General features: G+C 36.5%; 1 protein-coding gene across 3 annotated transcripts in view; it reads right to left on the bottom strand.

Annotated features, from left to right (window-relative positions):
* LOC128881576 (FH1/FH2 domain-containing protein 3) overlaps positions 1-20,875 on the bottom strand; it is a 258,099-nt gene that overhangs the window by 3,261 nt on the left and 233,963 nt on the right. For 2 of the 3 annotated variants that reach the window (XM_054132786.1, XM_054132778.1), the window contains one exon: positions 15,018-15,185. In XM_054132786.1, the coding sequence (XP_053988761.1) occupies positions 15,018-15,185 (168 nt within the window). Of the gene's footprint in view, positions 1-8,620; positions 8,708-15,017; positions 15,186-20,875 lie in introns of all 3 variants that reach the window. The other variant, XM_054132795.1, reaches the window with a different exon arrangement.

The following is a 20,875-nucleotide window of genomic DNA, read 5'->3' as shown; positions in this document are numbered from 1 at the left end:
CTATAACTCGTAGAACTGCATATTATTTTGTATAATTATTATGTTATAGAGTTCTACTTTAATTAACATTGTGTACTTTATATACTATACATAATAATATGCAGTTATGTAAGATATAGTTCCATCTGATTCATGAACAAATGAACAACAAGTGAACAATTTTGTTTTCCTGCTACAAATATATCCCCAAATATCTAAAGATTCATATAACCCAAGTATCACTGAACTATTAAATGAGATAATTCCAAAGTTACACTCTTTATCATGACACCAATTTTCTGTGCACATTTTGCAACGAAATGCCAACACACGTAACTCCACGTATCTGAAAACTTACAGATGTCCGATATTCATAATTCTCAAAATACGAAATGTTCGTATAATGTCTGAAGTACTTAAATGAGGCAGTGGAACACGTCACTCGAAGGTAGCCATGCCAAAACAGGTTTGCATGCGATAGAGTTGAAAAGAGTGACAGACAATTAAGCGTAATTAGTGTATGCGGTTATCTACATGCCTAGTCTAAAGTATGTCAATATGCTCGCGATCATATCGTGCCGTGTTCGTTCCAGATACATTGTCTGTCGGATCTAAACTCATAGCACTGGGAACTGGCTGGTAATTAACAGAATTTGTAATGCACCTGGTAACAATGCGAGGTACTGTTAAGATCGGTAGAAATGCCGCGCATAAACAGTCGCACCTGTAATACAATACTCGCTCGATTGTTCACGGGAAACTTGCACCAATTCCCGTTTCAACTGGCTCGTTGCTGAGTCAAGATGAACCTTTATTGTTCCTCTGACTTCGTGGCAGGTTCTCAAACAACTCTCGTTATTTGTAGATTTAGGTGGATAAATAAGTAGCAACGGTGGTTTCTTTTTTATATATCAGATGATTGTAGTCGGACCGAACACTTTATAAGGTCATTAGCGAATCAGGGGATGTCTAATAAAGCTAGGATTGAATTTTATAGGAACTGATTTATGCTAAATTATTTGCAGAATAAGAAAAAATTGTGTCCCTAAATTAATAAGAATTAGTTTCTTTGCTTTTGATTATCGTAAACGTTTCAATACGAGTCGAAACATCACTAATAAACTGCTTCCAATCAAGACTGAATTAATTGGTTTTTATTTACTTTCACACAAACATGTTTCCTTTGCAGTGTACTATTTTTCCCCTTTCTCTTTATATCGAAACATTTTATTTCTTTATTATATTTCACTAAAAAGAACTCGGAGGAAAAATATATTTATAGTAAAACTTATTCTCGATTCAATTTAAATTTTCTTCCACGTAATTTTCTACTTTACGAGCAATTTACTATTGGTAACTAAATACCTTCCTGTAAACAGGCCTTAATGCACCATCAGTAGATATTTCAAGTGATCGACAATGATTGATCAAGCGCAAACTGATTCATCGTGTTACCGCAAGCCCCGATTGTCATCAACATTGCGTTGCCATAACATAATAAGTGAGAGGCTGGAACTTGTATCCAGTACTCTGAATGGTGTTTAATGAATTTGGAAAATTATCGCGCGCGTTCCTCGAGCGTTGAATCGAATAACTTTGAAGCACAAAGCTGATGATCATTATTATCGAAATATTGTTTCAGCGATCCTTTTGTCAGAGACGGGAAATATTTCGTATTATATCGAACGCTCGCGGTTTCGCGCGAACAACATACGCACCTTTAGGAAATTTATTTAATCATTTGTTTATACGGCAGTCTCTTATATGCGAGAATTATTTAACTACACATGTTATTTGAATACCCATCGAACAACACATCCCTATTTCATCGACGCAATTGAATTTTCAGGAATTAAATACGTATTACGCGAATCAATTGGCGTTCATTAACTAGGAAACATCAAGATAATCACAGTAATGAATTCGTGGACTGCGACATCACTGAAAATTGAATTCGAATATCCAATCCATAATTTCGCATAATCCCCCTATCTAATTCTGCTAAAAACAACGAGTGCTGGTCGAAGGTTGAATGAAATATATGTAATAAAATTATTTTCTTTGAATTTGCCCTTTTAGTTTCGATAGCTAGGAGAAAGTATTCTCGAGGCTCTCGATCGCAATTTAATTTGAATTATACGTGTAGGTGGAATCTCATTCGATAACACTTTGATCGATTGGAACGAAATTTATGGCATTGAAACGAAATGCAGGTATTTCCCCCGATATTTATTTTGAACGGTCACAGGCCATGTTAGAAAATTCGTCAGCGAAATTTATTGGTTCTTCGTCGAAGAATCAAATGGCAGGAATCAAATTTTCGCCGTTTTGACTCATCGCTTCCGAGGTCCTTTTCGGAATATATATTTCAAAGCATAGAAAATAATTTTGTTTTTTGAAAAAATAAATAAGTTCTTACTTTTTTTTTACAAACAAATTCTGCATGGTGTCGTATAGAAAGTTAATTGTGGTGTTAAATGAAATTAAACAGTTAGGTAAAGTTAAAAATAAGTTGCCTATGATTATGGAACCTCCAACAATTACAAGTAAAAACATCGAAAAATGGAGTAGTAAATTACTCCTGAATTATAAATAATTTTCTGGAGTTCACCTAAGGCTGTCTTCATGACAAAGTTATGAATTATGTATAAATAGGGCAAAGAATAATTTCGCAACTCTCTTTTATAAATCGTAAGAAATGATATTTCCGATATCGTTGATTCGAAAATATGTTCGTTATTTTCATTTCCGCGGACAGCGAGTAAGAAATAAAAATGACTCGTCCAGCAAAAACAGCAACGGATTTTCAAGTTTTTCCCGCAGCTCGGTGAAAGCAAACCTTTAAACAAAATATCGACGAGTTCTGTTTCTGACCAATTTAGTTTGTCAACAACGTTCGTTTTTGTTTCTTCGATTCTTGGCGCATTCCAAACACGAAATCGCAAATCCCGTCCACGGGATTCTATCAGCTGCGTCCACGACCACGGCGTAGAATAACACAGGGAACGGTGGAATAGAGACCAAGGGAACAGGGGCGTTGAGAATCGTGAAACAACTGTGGAGGAAACGCGAGACTCGGATCAGTTACCATAGTGAGTCTTTCATTCATCTACTTTGATGAATCTTCAGTCTCGCAAAAGTAACATTTATTATTGGTTTTCCTGTTCCTGCTGTGTGTCTTACAAGTTATATTTTATATACAAAAGTGTTATGGTTAACCACGCCAACACATCATAAGATTTGATTAAAAAATAAATACTATAGAAAGAAATTTGGGTACAAATGAAACAGATTTTTAAACACAAATATTATGTATATAAAAAATTAAAAAATATATAAAATACTGAGTTATGTTTGAACACTTATTTCTGGTTCGAGTAACATTGTAAAATGGGTTGCTAAAATAATATACAATAAGTATGTACATGTAACGACATACAGTTGTATCATTTGTATATTCTGAATGAAATTTTTAAGTAATGATACGAAACACTATATTAGAGATTCGTAATAAATGTTTCTTGCGCAAGACTGACGAATTATTAAACCTGAGATTACGCGAGGTCATTACCAAACAGAAAGCAACTTACACGCATTGTCTCTCGGTAATTAGAGGTTCATTATCGGCTGCAAACGCAGGATCGATAACACAGCACACAACCACGAACGTATTTTGAAACTGGTTGCTCGCGGACAACGATATTGCGTCACTTTTTGCTCGATATTTAATACTTTAAGCCATTTATGCTTAGCCAATGCAATTTATTGATCAGAATAATGGATTAATTCAAATTGGTCCTGAATATATTAACTTAAATACATTAACACATATTATTATATGTATAACTGTAACGCGAAAACGACTACTTGTGAATAAAATATTCATGGTTGAATTTCCCAAAAATGTAATATAAATATTAAGTTTATATATTATATATTGTATTTAAAATTGTATAAATGTGAAATATTATGCATTTAGTGAAACATATCATGAGTGGCTGAATATTCTCCTGAAAATATTATCTTGTATTATAATAAATCTACCTTTTCGAATGCCCTAACTCTTAATGCCTGCCTTTGGCAGGTGATCAAGAGTGTCGCGGAATAAATCGCTATTTTCGCAGTATCAACGTTGCGAGTTCATTCTTTTCGTTATCCAAGGTCCCTTGTCGGTCGAATCGTCCTATTTTCGCGGCCCGTTGACTCCCAATTTAATGTTGCCCGAGTAAATCGCTCGCGCTTCGACTGCCAGGTAAACACGACCTTCCACGGCTCGATTCATTTGCCATGACGCGTCTGTCGCACGCTTCAGGACGTGACTGATCGCGCACGACGCCCCCCGATCGCGTTATTAACGTGTAACACCTTCGTTGCGTGTTCATCACGTCCTGATTCACCGATAGACTCCATCTAAACCATGACACTTAACCCTTTGTGAGTTCGTGTAAGCTTCAGATTTCATGCTAATATGTCGACATCTAATGAAATAATTTTAATTTCTTCACAAGAGGATGATATGCGTCTTAATTAAATAATATTTCCGATAATCAATAACCATATTAATGACGGTTAACAACACTATCAATCTGAAGAAAAATTCGGTCCGTAGAGAATTAAAGTAATTGTTTCGTGATATAAATCAATATAAAGAATTTTCTATTGCAGTAATTGTTGGTAAAAATTAATTCAATAGCATTAGGAATGATTAAGTAATTTTTAAAAGGAATTCGAATATTATTAGTCAAATTGACTACCGTGGAAATTCTAGTGTTAAAATAATAACTTCTAAATCTATTTATAAGACGATCGTGCGTCTTTTTGAACGAGCTAATTACTGCTGGATAATTAGATTGGTTCACCTTTACCGCGATACAGCGGTGAAAGTGACGTTAGTGTTGCCAGGATTTGATTTTTACGCGTTCTTAGAGTGTACTTGAAACTATTTAATGAGATCGAACAAATTATTCGAATGGATCGTTAAAGTTAACTGTTCCTTGCTTAGATACCTCCGTGAGAGTATGAGGTTCGTTATCATGCAATAAATAGTGGTTATACGGCTCTATATAAATATGTTTCGAGAGCTCTAGATCTTTTACTCTTGGCATTGTGTAATCGAGAAATCAATGGGTAATAAAATTCTTATCTAGATATAAATTCTGAATAACGGATAAAAGATAAATAACGCCTCATTATATTTATTATGGTACCGCTATCTGCATCTACACTTCATTAGTCACATATCAGATAATCGAAGGAAAACAGCGGAGAAGCAAATCAAGCGTAAACACACTGAAAATTCTTTTTCTTTTTTGGTTTTATCAATGAATTTTCTTTTGGTGTATTGTTGTAATCAGTAATAACCAGTTATAATAATCTGTTATAATCAGTTATAATCAGTCTATTAACTCCCCAAACTTCCCAAACAAGAAGCAAATCATAAGTAAACACACAAAAATTCTTTTTCTTTTTCGCTTCTTTTCTCTTATAATTGATAATTGTTTCTCGACCCACATAATGTCTATTAACTCCGCAAACATTTATGTATTGTGTATTCGATTTCTCTTAGATTAATTCGAATGACTTTAAATTGTTCTTATGGGAAATAATTTTGTAGCAAAGTTACTGTAAATAGCCCAGCAATTTTATTGAAAGGTACGAGAATCGTGACCCCAAAGCGTGGGTACTCCACCTAAACTTTAGTAGAACTAAAACATTCCTCTTGGGCTCCATGTATATTACTTATTAATGTTCCCTACTTTCGTAATTTGTAGGCGAAAGTAATTAAAGACGGAATTCAAATTGATGAACACAAACTGCCCTCGAAATCCCACTCGTTTGAAATAATTAATTTGCTACTTCTTTCGAGATAAATATTACTCGCTGATTTGCTATTCTGTTTCGCCACGAATTCTCCATAAAGATCAATTACTTTGGTCCGTTATCATAAATTCCCTAAGGTTCGTGCATGAGATCTGTTACGCAATGCACAAGGAGAATTACATGTATTTCTTGAAGTGATTAGGGAGCTGAACCGACAGCTACGTTGCACGTTAAGGTGTGTTTAGGTAATGTTACAGAAACATAAGTTACATAATGTAGCTTCGTGATCTCAGTATTGATAACATTGTACCATGTTTACCTTAAATGACTTCATTTATCAATGATTTCGATGCAAAATATAATGGAGTTACCGTTTGGAACAATTTTCTTGTCTACAAATAAATTGTTCCTTTCATATGGAAGTGTATTATGCAAATCTAATGAAACAACATTACTGTCATTTTGTTTCAATCACTCCTACGACTCATTCTAAATTTTCTTTTCTAGAAAAGTTACGCGAATACTTCCAAAGGAGCTGCGTATGTCGAACACGATTCGTCTTGGTGTGGGCGTCAGGTAAAGATAAATGAAAAATTATAGAGCGAGTGCCGAAACTCGTATACGATTATCGATCGCCTAATGGATAAATCATTCCGCGAGGACCGAGGCGTGGCCCATCAATTATTTCGTCAGCGAAACAGCGAGCTCGTCGGATCGATGTGAAGCACGTCGACCAAATGGAAACGCCTAAGTGAGTCCCCGTTAGACGTTACGTAAATCGAGTAAGTAGATCCAGAAGCCTTTCTTAGGTTCCAAATACCTGTATAAATTCTTGACTCGCTTGTCACGTGGAAATTCAATGAAATTCCCGAGCCACAGACTTCTTGATACCTCGCGTACATTTATGGAAACATGCAAATATCCTTCAGCAAATAAGTAAATAAAAATTAATTGTGAATTTAGGCAATTTTAAAAGAAACATGTTTGTATCGCGAAAAAAAAATTAGTATTATTATTTGACAACCGAATTAAAAAATGTACCCTTGCATTTTTGACATAAACAAGTTAGGACGTCAAATTAGTGATCGGTATTGTTTCACCAAAAGTATTATAAAAATTGTTTCTCTGAATACATTCTATAACTTAATTCTCATACCTGATTGGGCCTCCTATGGTGATTACTGTTCGTAAAATCGAAGAAATTACTCACTTTGCTTGCGCATTTATTATTTATCGAGAAGTTTCGAGTCCTTGCAATTTTGTAATTCCACGAGTCCCGCGCGAATGGTTGTAAGTGAATGGTTTTAAAATCGTTCACCGCATATGCAAATTCGATACACGCCAAGTAGTGTTTGTTAAGCGCGCTGCTTGAATAATGCAAGATTCCATCAATTTATCACTTTCCCTTTATTTAAATGCGTGCCGAACGTGCATGCGATCATTTATCGCGACCAAAAAGAAGTACACGGATGAGAATTTATTGCGCTCCTTCGGGGATGTTTTCGTAAATGAAAAGTACCAACGACAGTCAGCGTTTATGTAAATCGTTTACATTTTTCGATGCGAGTTGATCGTTCCACCATGACTCTACGCTGATTGTATATCTAAATATCTACAAATACATCAAGGCCCGTGGCAGTCACGAAACGATATAATGATAAACTTTTCTCGGTAAATGATTATTCGTTTAATATTATTTTCAATTGATTAATGAAGTAATCACGACGAGAATAATTGTTAGGCAATAAACCATCACTGATATTAATCGGTGATCGTAAAATGTAAATGTCTGATCTGTAATCATTTATCAGGTAGTTGCAATTACACAGTGATAGATTTATCCAGTCTCTAATAAATCTAGCGATTTATTTATTTGGAATGCTAGCGGGAGACACGAGATCTCTCGAGATAATTAACTATAATGGGAGTTGATTACTTGATTTTGAGAAAAATGCTTCACGATGTAGGTTTTTCATTATTACATTATTAATTTAACGATCAGTAATTTGTTCGTTTTGCAACAAATAATATAGTATTGAAGAGTATAAACGTCTTGTAATGAGATCTTTACTGACTTTGATTTTCGTTGTATTCTTTCTCGCCATGAGTTCATAAATAATGGCAAACCTAATTTTTATTATAATTCACTTAGTTTTACGCGATGAAAACTGATATTTAAAGATTGAAAACGCTCTAAATATATATTTCTTTATATGGTCTTTTTTTCGTTGTATCTACTGCTTGGTAATTACCGACGGATTTAAGTGAATTTCTGTTGATTAGTGATACTATATACTGTCTAAATATATTGTTCAATGAGGACATATCAATATTTAATTAATTTTTTTAAATCTTACAGTAACGAATACGAGATATTCGATATTATGTAAACATGTATGTCTCTCCGCATACATTCTTCTCTTAAATAAATCACGGAAATTTTAATCAACCCAGAAGTTAACACTAACTTACCCCAAATGAACTCCTCCAAATTGTCGGAAAACAAGGACTCGATCGAATTATCGCAATTCGCAATCACTAAATCCTCCACAATGATAAATCACCCACAAGTAACAACGTCTCGAAGAATTTCCATCGAAGCCATTCGTACGAAAATACTCGCGGCTGGGTCGCAAGTATGCGGTAAGAAAGGACGAACGTTCGCATGCTGAGAGGTACAGACAAAAGCATGCCAGGCCAGAAAGGAGCAAGCAAAGACCGCGCATTCCGACGCAAGACGCGACTAAAAAGAAGACAGAGGGAGCAGACAGAGGAGCAAGAGCAAAAAGAAAACCTCTGTTTAATCGAAAAACCAGCGAACCTTCATCGCGTCGGTCACGATCGGTAGCCCTTCAGGGTTGGTACCCTTCCGGCGTGGTGTTGTTCTCCCGGGTACGCGATCGCTTCACTGTCAGACAGAAAAAAAGAGGAAGGGAAGAACGCTACGCCAACCCCATTAGCCACCACCACCGCTTTATACATATACACAAACATGTAAAGGATTTTCCTGAAGGGGACTTTCGTACTCTGTTTTTAATAACAAAATATGCCTGTCAGCGTAATCGAGTGGATAATTGAACATCACCTTCCACGTTTTATTGTAATTGTGTATATTTTCATGTAAGGGGGTATGTACCCTATGGTTTCATTTTAAGGGGCTATACACAGTTGTCATAGGTAAAATTCAGGAATTTTTTTTTCAAGATTTAAGTACATATTTCAATCGAAGCATAGAGTAATTGTACAGTACAAGTGTGGAATTTAAGAATTACATTTTTTTGGTTAAGATACATTTAAAAATGGCCAAAATACAGCAAATTTTCAGGAACATTTTTGTTAAATACTAAATTCAACACTTCTACTGCAAAACTGTCCTTCAAATATGAATTTAAAAAACAATTAAAATATGAGCTTGAAAAACAATTATCGAGTTGTGCCTATGACTATTGTATGGATCCCCTTATAATAAAATCCTGAGAATGTTTCATACCTTTCGTGTTTTATTACAAAATAAAATTCTAGATTCCTTTTTGGGAAATCCTTTTCTCGTGCGTGCTTGTGTATAGGCATTTATAGCGAAGCCATCACCACACCCCTTGCTACGCCACCTTAAACAGGATAATTCGGGACAAAGAGGAGGAAATGATGGGGAAAGGGAAAACGAGAACGGTGGTTTCCCCGGGTGTAGAGCACGCCTCCCAAATTACTTGTACGCATGCTAACCCAACGACAATTGCTATTTTCCCTCCACGTCGCTCGATTTTTCGCTTTCTCGAATAATCATCCCCGTTTCCTCAACGTTCATTATGTCGCTGACTTTATTTCCAACGTTTCCGGGGGCATTATACTTTCTTTAGAGCTGCGATTACGCGAGACATTTAGAGCGCATTATGCATTTGATTCTTGGCCAAAGGATACCTATAATAATCGTTGCTAGACGCAATTGGTTGAGAATTTAAGGGTTGCAAATGTAGGGTGCCTTCATCTGATCGCGAAACTTGAAATATTTATTTTGTAATTTTAGAAGTTTTGAAATTTCAGGTAAATAATTAATTTATGATGTGTACTTTGTGTTTGATTACTAATTTATAATAATTAAGGAACGAAACTAATTTTTTGTGACTAGACTTTGTCATTTTTAATGTACCGTTAATGACTTAAGTCACTAATTTATTTATAATATTTAAAAATGATTAATAATAAAAAATATAACAGAAAGGTGCAAAACTCGATATTTTAATGCGAAGTAACAGAAAGGTGTAACATACCACGTTTTATTATTTTTGTCGTGATGAGATACGTATTTTAAAAATCATTTCATAAATCAACGAAGCGCCATTCGATCCGATGCAACATCTTGTCGAAAATAAATTCCATTTAATCATATTAAAATCGACAGAATACCAATGTATTAATTCCATTAAAATCGGCACGATTTCACTGCAAACATTTCGTTCTCGGAATGAAATGAATTTCACTCCGCCTAGGATATTTCCGTGGAAAAACCCATGACGAGAAAAGTTGTTTCCGCTCGCGCTGGAACTAAACCCTCACTGGTCATTCCACGCCAAATCGATCACATTTTGCGGTACGTGTCACGGATCTCGTTGAAATTGAAATATGAAACAGTCGACTAGCAGATGGTAACTCGAACTTCGCAAAATGAAAACTTCAGATCGCAAAAACTCATTAACCAAACGATTTGAAATGTTAATCAAATATAAACACATTGTATGTATGTGACCTAACTTTCAGTATTAAATATTAAGATAGGTTTCTTTAATATAGCAATAACCTGTACGAGTAAAACCAATTTAAATTTAACAAAATGATTAATTAAACCGCTACTAACTGTCCTCGACCTACGTCATACTTCAATCTCAATAATATTCATATCTCCTAATTAAGATTATTTCTTGGAGTAACAAAAACTGCACGTATCAACACCCTGTATTTCTTAAATAAATTGACACCCGGCAAAGTGATACTTCCCTCTTAATTTTATTTAGGCCACGACCTTTCTCAATTTCAAAAAAATTCAAATCACTAAAATACACGTAGCTGGTCGAAAAAAAACTGAGGACAGCAAAGCGCCTATAAAAAGAATTGAGAGGCCAACGCCGATTCGTTTAATCGTGCGTCGATCGGTGCCTTCGCAAATATTGCGAGACGAACGGCGTTTAGTCGCACTCGACCAGCAGATTACGAGCAGATTCGAGGACCTGCATCAGGGATTACGTCTGCACGCGATCGACGAAGTAAAAAATTTCGCCGTGAGTCGCGAATGGAAAATCGCGAGGAACGATGTAATTCTCGAAGACGTATCCGATTTACGATCAAAGCCGATTTCGACGGAGCCGCGCGTATTTGTAGAGTAAGCAGAACGAAGGAATACGTATCTCTCTGTTTTTTTTTCTTCTTTATCCTCGACGTTCCATGTTTGAGGATTGAAATTACTTGCTAACGTCTTGCGCTGCTGACAAAGCGTTACCGAGATAAGGTTCGGCAAAGTGTGACAGTAAAAGAAGAAATTGACCTGATCTATAGGTGGAAACGTAAAGTAAAAAACTTTTAGTCTCTTCATCTGGAAGTCTAATCAATTTATTCTTTTAATAGTAGTAGTCATAGTCATTCAAGTTCAAAAATAATAAAATTTATAAAAGCCTATAAGTCTATACCAAAAGTATCCCTTTGGTATACAACCTTTTATTATGAATTCGAGAATCATTTACGTTTCAACGCAAGCACCAACAAATACGATCAAATTTGTTAAATTTAAGTTAAATAAAAAATTTTTCGCCTCTTTTTCAGCACTTAACGTCTATTGAAAAGTTTCCCGAGCATATATTTCTCGATCATACTGCGAGGAAACGCTTTCATCGCGGAATAACAAAATCCCACGGATCTTTCAGACGCTGCTGATGCGTTTGGCGTCGAAAACCGCGAGTCTGAAAACCGTCCGTTCCAAAAACTGAATGGGAGCAATATAAAATGCAAATGTCACTTCCGCTAAACTGCGCGGAGCCTCTTCTTTTCGTGAAAAGGCTGTTAAAAAACTGCCACCGTAGATGTTGCCCGAAAAAAAAAGTTCTAAAAGCTGCGCGACCTACATGACGCATAGTCGTGAAACTTCGACGTTCTCGAGGCAACTTGTTTATTTCCACCGGAAACGTGCAGCTTTTACGTCAACCCCTTAAGAAAGTAACCCTTCGTCTACCTCTTGTCATTTCCGTATTAACCCTCTCTATACCAACTCTTCACTGTACTTTATATCGATTTATTACAAAATATTTTTCTCTAAAAGCCGAAGAAATCGTTTCCCAGTCAAATAATATTAATAATGATACCCACGGAGCCAGCAGAAATTTAATATCATTCTAAATTTATCGAATGATATTTGTGTTCTCGTTTGAGAAAATATTACACAATTAATTATAGAATATTCCCTACCCCCCTTTGGTATGGGGAGGGTTAATTTATTACTCTCCTCTTGGCTGACCAATTTCCCGTACAAGAAGTATGTACACTCGCGAGTTTGAGAGGAAAGATGGAGGAAGATCGGTGCTAATAAGGTGCTTGAGAAAAGTTCAACGACGACCGAGGAAACCGACGCTCTATGCGTCGTCCTCGATCACTGGCGTTCAGAAGTTTGGCTCCAAACTTCCACTTATCGATCGGCGTGTCACGACGCTTTATTTATGGACCGAATGTTTCAAGCGACAACGCGAATTCGCTGTAGGAACCCATTTGCAATTGTATCAAATATTTCGTAGCCTGGATGCAACTGAGTGGGGGTGGGAGGGTCCCAATAGAGGTTTTAAAATTTCAGGAGACTAATTTCAGTCTATGTTCCTAATTTCACTAATCGAGACCAAGCCTTGTTACGAAGGCTTCAAGTTTTCATGTTTGTCAACATGTGTACTTTCACTGGACATATATTTTCTGTGATAATTTTACATATGCTTTGGATAAATCTTTTTAATCATTTTTATAATTTTGTTAGTCTAGCTAATAATAATAGTGAACATATGTTAATTAATTATTTTATCTGTAACTCTTGGATAAGGTATGGCAATAAAAAAATAGGTATATCAATTTTCTATGTTCTGATTTTGAAAATTGAATTACCTGAAAATCTGCATTGTAATCCTATAACCATAATGGAGAATTTTCAAGAATTATTATTACCTGCAACAATTTCCTGTGTATTCAATTTGTAAATTCATCTAATTAAAGTCTAAAAACGATTACCAACGTAAATGAGTACACTTTAATTTCGAAATGATTAAACATTCATCATCTCACCCATAAACTAAATACAATACTTTTTCCAATTTCAATTTAAAAATAAATCTTTCAACAAAGCATTAACAAACGAATTTCGACTGAAAAATATTTTGGACTCCATAGAACTAGCCTTTTTTTTCACACGCGAGATATTTTGCATTCTCACTGACCTTTCGTACACAGGATATTTGTAGGATTGAGTTCCTTTTTTAAATGTTTTTTTATTTTTAATGAACTATTTGGTTATTAAGAAGAAACAATTCTATTTGTGCAATCAGTGGAAATTGCATGACGCGTCGCAGAGTCCCCCAGGGTCGAGGGTTAATTTTTTAATTAATTTTAACGCGTATCGAAACTCCCAAGACGATCATGAAAAAAACATAGTCCCAACTCATGGGAGGTTTGAGAAATAAATCACTGAAACGACTGAGGAAAACGCTGATAATTACACGATATAAAATCGTTCCGACGCACAAACACGGCTGGGAAGAGCAGCTTTAAAGGGGGATGATTTTCCCCCAAGGATACAAATGAAAATGCGTAAGCATTTGCATCCCCGAGGGGGATCGCTATCTGCCAGGATGTTTTTTAATTAATTTTAATGTGATTTCAAGCCCGTGTTTCTTCTTCACGGTAATAGAGCGTGTCATCGCTTTGAAAGCTCCAGAGAAGAAAATGTAGAAAAATTCGCCGATGGAAAATGCCTAGAGGTTCTCTGATAATATAATTATTTAATAAAATGTAAACATTTCTTAGTCTTAAAAGTATTTATATTTATTGATATTATCGAAAAGGTTTTTAATTTCATAAACATTTCCAACTTCAAATGATATTTTCAGATGATATAAATTATTTAATCATTTACAATTGAACAGCGTCGATTAATCGAGCCAATACAATACAATTGAACGAATCCTTGTTGGGTAAATTTTATACCATAAAGATTAAATGTAATAATAATTACAGTAATGCGTAGTCATAGAATTTTAATGAGAAATAAATTCCTTCTGTGATTAATTTATTTAATAAATTAATTTTGCCCACATATTATTGAAACTATTTTCTTAATTGTAAATAGGTAAATAATTTATTACATCTGAAAATGGACTTCCGAAGTGAAAAACGTTTATGTGTAAACAAATTCTCTTCTCAATATCGAGAATATAAATATTGTTCTACATATTGAAAAACACAAACGCCACTGTTTTATTTTGTTTCTGATAATAAGTGAATGCTTGTTCCTTTACCTTGTGAATTATAAATTAATTTCCCTTTCGAGCGCGGTACTATAAGCGTTAATGGCGTCTATTGATAAAACACGAGCCTGTAATTGTTTTCAACGGAGCCATCAAAGGCACGACGCATGGATGAGCAAATGTTTAAGCGGCATTTGATCACTGTATTCGTCGATGAATACTGTACGTGTTTAATGTATGTATCGCCAGAGACAATAATTTCCATCGCAACGACAAAATCACGAGTGAATCTTCGCTCCTGAATTCTGTGCTGCGTCGAGCAAACTGTTCATCGAATTAAGGGGGTATTCTTCTTTGAACGGTCATATCAATTTATTCCACTGAATTATAATTAAATTATACTCGTTCACGTGGTCACTAATAATCTCGTAGTTGATGTGGCCTTAAATAATGTAATTAAAAAATACAAATTTATTCCACTGGTTAGCATGAAACTTTTAAAATTAAACAAGGGCAGAAATGATGATTTCATTAATAGATGAGTGCTAAATTTGAGTAAAGAATATGGGCAAACAACACTCCTCGAAAAATTCGGTCCATAAATACGTTGCCATAAGGCGCAAGACGTCGTTCGACATGGAATTGATCGAACGGAGTCGATCCTCCCAGTGAATGGACAGATCGATCAGCATGGAAGAAGAGAAGCCAAGTGCAGGGTGCGGGGATCACACTTACAAGACTTACGATCGGCGTGTCTGGTCCTCTTGCGCTCCCTGGGCGTCGTCCTCGTCGCTGGCGTTTTCGTCGCGGTCTTCACCAACGATTCCAGCAGCTCGTCGTCGCCGTCGGTTAGGTTACCATTGGTGTTCTCGTCGCGGAGCAGTGGACCCAACGAGGTTCGTCCTGGAACACCATACCACCAATATCTAAAATACATGTTTGATTGGGAAGCTTTAAGAAATTATAATTCATGAAGGTAGAATTATACCTCCTTGGTTCTTCGTATTTCTTTACTTTTTGATATTTAATCTAGTCTCGGCTTATAATCGTCTATTCTTTAATTATCTGCCCCCATTTTGTAATTTTAGAATAAATAAGAAGAAGAAGAAGTAGAAACTAAAAAAAGCTAAGGAATGAGATAACCTCTCCTTTCCGCATCTTCAACTAATCTCTTTATATTCTACTATTTACAGTAAATGAAACAGGAATATTCCAAGCATTTTGACACCTTCCAATACTATTTTTCACCGAGCAACAATTGGCCAACGCTAGAAGTCCATTTCACCCTTTCATACTCTGAAAGACGAAAGCCTCGAGACGCGAGGGTACCAACGAGTGAATGGCGAGACTCAACTGTTACAAGAATACTTTAGACTAAATACAAAGTATCTGCTTTATCGTTAACAATTCCCAAGGCATGCTTTCGCCCTGAGACCCTTCACGCTGCGACGTTCGCTCGGATCACGAGCTGAGGAGCGCGCGAGCCATTCTTCTTTCCCAGCAGCTCTCCCAGCTAACTATTCGCGGAACAGTCTCTCCCCCTCCCCAGTCCGCAGGGTTGAAACTTCGAAACCGTCAAAAGCACGGGGAGTTCCTTTGAGAGCTTCTTTGAAACTCGACTGAAAGAAGCCTCCATTGGCGGTCTCACCGGCTGTGTAAATCCGATACGAACGTGTACGAGGAAGGGCACACGAAGGACCATGAAAGCTGGCGAGGGAGGAGGCGAGGAGCGAGTGTCGGAATTTCCATGGACGACGAAAAAGAAGAAGGGAAGTTTCCCGACGCGGTCAACCTAGTTAGTTTCTGAATGTCGCCGACTACTGGGCTTCTGGCTCCGGGTGGGAGCTGGACACGTTAAGGGGTTGTTTCTCTATTTCGGATCGGAAATGGATTCTTTTTTTTTTTATATTCTTGTTGTTGGAGACCTTCAAAATATTTGTATCAAATTCTATTAAACAATTTCAGCATTGCATAAGGTAAATCTGTTTGTATAATGAACTGTTTTATCGAACTACAAAAAGCATGAATTGTATGAAGAAATCGACAAACAAGTTTAATAAACCCCCATTTTGTCAATTTTCTGTCAATATTTTTTTCCCTGGTGCACGCTATAACTATTTTACCTGTCGTACTGTGAAATATTTTATGTAACTTCGATACAAATTGATCAGGACCAATGAAAATTTACCACAATCTTCTATATACACGTACAAATAAACGTGGCAAATTTCAAATTTTTGCGCCAATTACATTGGCTGCAACAATTCATGAAGATTGCTTTTGGAACTGGTGATACATTAGAGAGAAACCCTTTAATTTTCCAATAACGCGTAATAATAAAAATATAACACCTGCCTGGATAAATAGTTTGTTTAATAAGGAATCGAAAAGTCCTTTACCATTTTCCAATTCGATCATTCGTTAATGAGATAGAAGCAATCCAAGTTCACTATTGACTAGGGCCTTTCGTCCCCGAGTTGATTGACTCAGAGGCTGCGCTCGCGCTCACCGCACGTGATCATGCGCTCGCGCGCTCTCCGCACGTGACTCTGCTCTCGCGCGCGCTTCGCGTGACCTTGCGCTCGCGTGTGCTACGCCAGGCCATGCGTTCGGACTCGCAAAACTTTAAAAATTCGTATCTCCGTAACGGAGCGTTGGATCGAAAAACGGAAAAGGACTTTTCGGTTCGTATTGGCACCAGGTATTCACCTTTGAGGAGTATCCTACAATTGTAATAAAAACCTGTGGGTGAGCGCGCTCGATGTAGCAAGTGCTTGTACGTGGAAAATGTTTAAAAATTCGTATCTTTATAACGAAGGGTCGGATTAAAAAATGGAAAAGGACTTTTTGATTCCTGTGTGTTAGTACTAAGTATTCAGCTTCATGAAGCGTTCTAGACTTTACTATCAACCCGCATACAGGATGTTCTTTCAAAAATTAGAGGAGTACTCGTTCCGAGGCACTTTTTATGATTTTTTTTTTGCAGCCAAAGAAATTGACGTAAATTCTTGAAATTTGGTACGTTTATTTATACGTATGTATATAAGATTCTACTCAATTTACAAATGTCCTGTTCAATCTGTTTTGAAGTTAGATATTATACTGCAAAAGAATTATGAAAATTGAGCAAGTTGACAAAGAAAATGATATATGACGTGATTAAATATTGTGGTTAGGCTATCTGAAGCCATCCCGAAAGCTCTCCCAAATAACGTAATAATTCTAATTCCTCACTATTACGATAAAACTGAAAATTACTTTAAATAAATAAAGTAACTCTAAATAAAGCTCTATGATAAAATAAAATTCTACGTCTAAGTATTATATTTTACCAAACCTATTGTATCAAATAAATTATTTTCTTTCCATATCACCGCACAAATTATGTTTGTTATGCCAAAAGAACATAAACAACTTACTATATACCATCTGAAATACTATTTTATCCAGCTCTGTATTCTACTACAGTTGAAACAGTTATACTTTAGAGATCTCCTGACTTCTTGGTCTAGAGTTAAACGAAGAAAAAAGGAGAAGGAAGAAGGTATCTTAAAGGACCATCCCATCCTCGGTTTTATTCTCAGCAATCTCGACACAAATACAACCCTCTCAAGGAAGCCACGGATATGAATGCAATAACCGACCGGAAGATACCCGGGACGAGGAGAATCTACCGCGACAAATCGTGATCCTCGGAAGGGCGGGGGTTGCCGTGGAAGGATCCGAAGGTCGTCCCCAGGTGTTCGTGGAAGGGTGGAAGGAATCGCCGCGCGGAGTCGTGGCACCGTCACGACTTAGCCGGAGCGTTTAGGTATTTTATAGAGGAGCATACACGGGAATAAAAGGGAGAAAAGTTATGATGGCTGCAGCCACGGTAATGCACGAGGACCTGGGAAGTTTACGAGGCATAAAGGAGGGTCAGCTTCGCCCTCCTTCTGCCCTTTTATACGTCCGTCCGGCAAGAGTAAAAATAAAAATTCCGACGTTGGCTCTCGGAAAAAAAGAGGACTCGCGGTTACAGTTCGTGGCGATATCGCGTGACTCCGGCGATATCAGTTTCGCCCATTGTCCGCCTGTTACGGCAAAGTGCCTGCGATCATCGCTCGACTTACCGAATGATAGCTAATTCCGAGGATGGAACGACGAAAGTCACCGTTAACACTCGAGAATGGTCCAGGGATCGGAGATTGTTCCTTTAGGGTACCGAATTTGAATAATATTTAACCCTTTTAGTGCCGAACAACGATATATCGTTGTATAATTAAAGTCTCTTCAAGATGAATTTAAAATCTAGTACTCTTGTAATGTACTATTAGATGAAAAGTTAAATAAACAAGAGTTAGATAGTGTATACAAGTCTATGAGCAGACACAGTGTGCTCTTACATAATCACGAGTGGAATGTGTCAGTACATAGTCAGACTGACATCAAAGTCGAATGTAATTAGTAGTAAATGTAAATGAATAACCATATAAAAATCCCTTTTTGTATAAATAACGTGAATTGCAGGTTCATAAAATAATAAACGAAGAACAGTCAGTAAAATAGCAAAGTAAAACCTTGTAGGTAATTATTTAAATTATTTTCCTGTACTTTCTGAATAAGCAGACAATAAAGTTGAGCTACAACGTTCTTGGAATTAATATCATGCAATCTAAAATAACGTAGAAGAAATACCTTCGTATTTTAACGATGTTCTTAATGTACCTCGAGGGAGCCATCATATTACAGCATTATTTTATTTCCTGTTAGATACTCTTTTCTATTGTACGAGCGTTTCAGTACATGCAGACTCAAGTAAAAAGCGTCGGTGCTTTCATTCCGCCCTCTGCGTACAGTGAACTTTCTACGAGGCTAATTAACCATTACTTCTTCTATCTTTTTATCAAATATTCCTCAGAATTATTTACGTACTCCTTCTCGTATTCATTCATATGTGAATGAAAGAATTTGAATAAAAAGTGCTTCGAATCTACGAGAAATGTTCGTGGCTCTGTCCATTCTATTACAATCTTTTTTCCTTTGTAAATTAATTATAAATTCATTCTTTTTTATAAATTTAAAAATGAATAATATACAAAATTTCAACAAATTGATAAAGAATTTAAAGACTGTGGTATAGAGTAGAATTTGCACGTCGATGTATACTGTTAATAAATATCCCTGTAATAATTAAAATTCATGGATACATTGTAATTTTTTCAATAAATTACATTCATCAGGCCTAAAGCAGCTTTAGATGACCGTGAAATATTCTTTATACCACAATAAGGCATTAAAAACCGAGGAGGTTAAGCATACAACACAATTCAAGTAGTATGGGTCCGTGCATAGTCAGACACGCGATGTTTACTGCAGCCAGCATGTAGTACGCATATCAACGGACGACCAACAGTCCCATTAGCCTGCCCAAGAGTACAGTATCTAGACTCCTAACAACACATAAATTTCCCAGAAAAGACTAAAATCAGAGATCACAACCTAAATGAAAGATCTCGACAGAGATTCTCCTCAGGATCAAGAAACAGCACGAGCCCTCCAAGCGAGATCAAGGTTCAAACTCGACTTTCCTGTTTCTCTGATGCGTTCAATAAAAAGAAATCTGGATATCGTTACTTCTCATTCCTTGGCAACGTCGTCAAATGAGCCGACGCTATCCCGGAATCTCGTGGCTGGAGAGCGTTTGCTTAAGGAGGGCATTTATCTCGCTCCCCTTAGGCGGCGGCTGGAACATTACGGAAACGAGGAGAAATTTTCGCACTTTGTTCTTATCTTTGGTGGAACGCTTACCCTTTTAAGGCATAGCGTTATATTTCCAACCGCTAAAAACGACCGGAAAAGTTGGACCACCCTTTGCACGGGCTGACGACGACCGACGACCTCGAGAATAAAAAAGTTTTTGTCCACCCACGCCGGGAGGGCGGAAGCCGTGCGAAAAAGTGGCGGTGGTCCGTTTCGTTAGCAAACGAAAAAGCGTGGAACCGCTGCGGCGATTTGACTAGGCCGAAAATACCGGTCTAAAGGCCGCGTAAGGCCTTTTCAAATGCTCCATCCGACCATTTCAACACGTTTTATTAATTACGCTCTAGGAAGGCAAAAGTGAGAGGACTGGAGGTCGATATGATTGTTGACATGCCATAACTCTTGGTGGGAACTTGGATACTATCTTTTATAAACGTGGAGTGTTAATGCTGTTAATATTTACCAAATTTTAATTTTATTGCAAGTTTCCTTATTGTACTTCTTTTGGATACACAGAGTTTGATTCTTTCGATTATTTTTTAAAAATGCTATATTACTTTTATAAACGCTCATCGTGATTTTTCAGTAGAATTATAAAACATTCTTGATCGGACAATTTATATTAAACGTCTAAACAAATTTTTATCTCCAATTTCATTATATTAGGTTGTCCCGAAAGTTTCTTTCGCGAGTTGCACTCAATTATTTTATATGGTCGTGTTTATATAAATAGACAATCTAATTTCATAGATATTCATGTTGTAACAGTAATGGAGCAAAATGAATCGTGCACAATTCAGTAATGTAACATAAAACATAAAATATTGTGCATGTATTACTTATTAATAAAG

Source organism: Hylaeus volcanicus, chromosome 1, assembly GCF_026283585.1.
Source record: "Hylaeus volcanicus isolate JK05 chromosome 1, UHH_iyHylVolc1.0_haploid, whole genome shotgun sequence".
Taxonomy (NCBI): domain Eukaryota; kingdom Metazoa; phylum Arthropoda; class Insecta; order Hymenoptera; family Colletidae; genus Hylaeus; species Hylaeus volcanicus.
The sequence above is the reverse complement of the archived record's forward strand: the minus strand, read 5'-3'. Positions and strand labels throughout refer to the sequence as shown.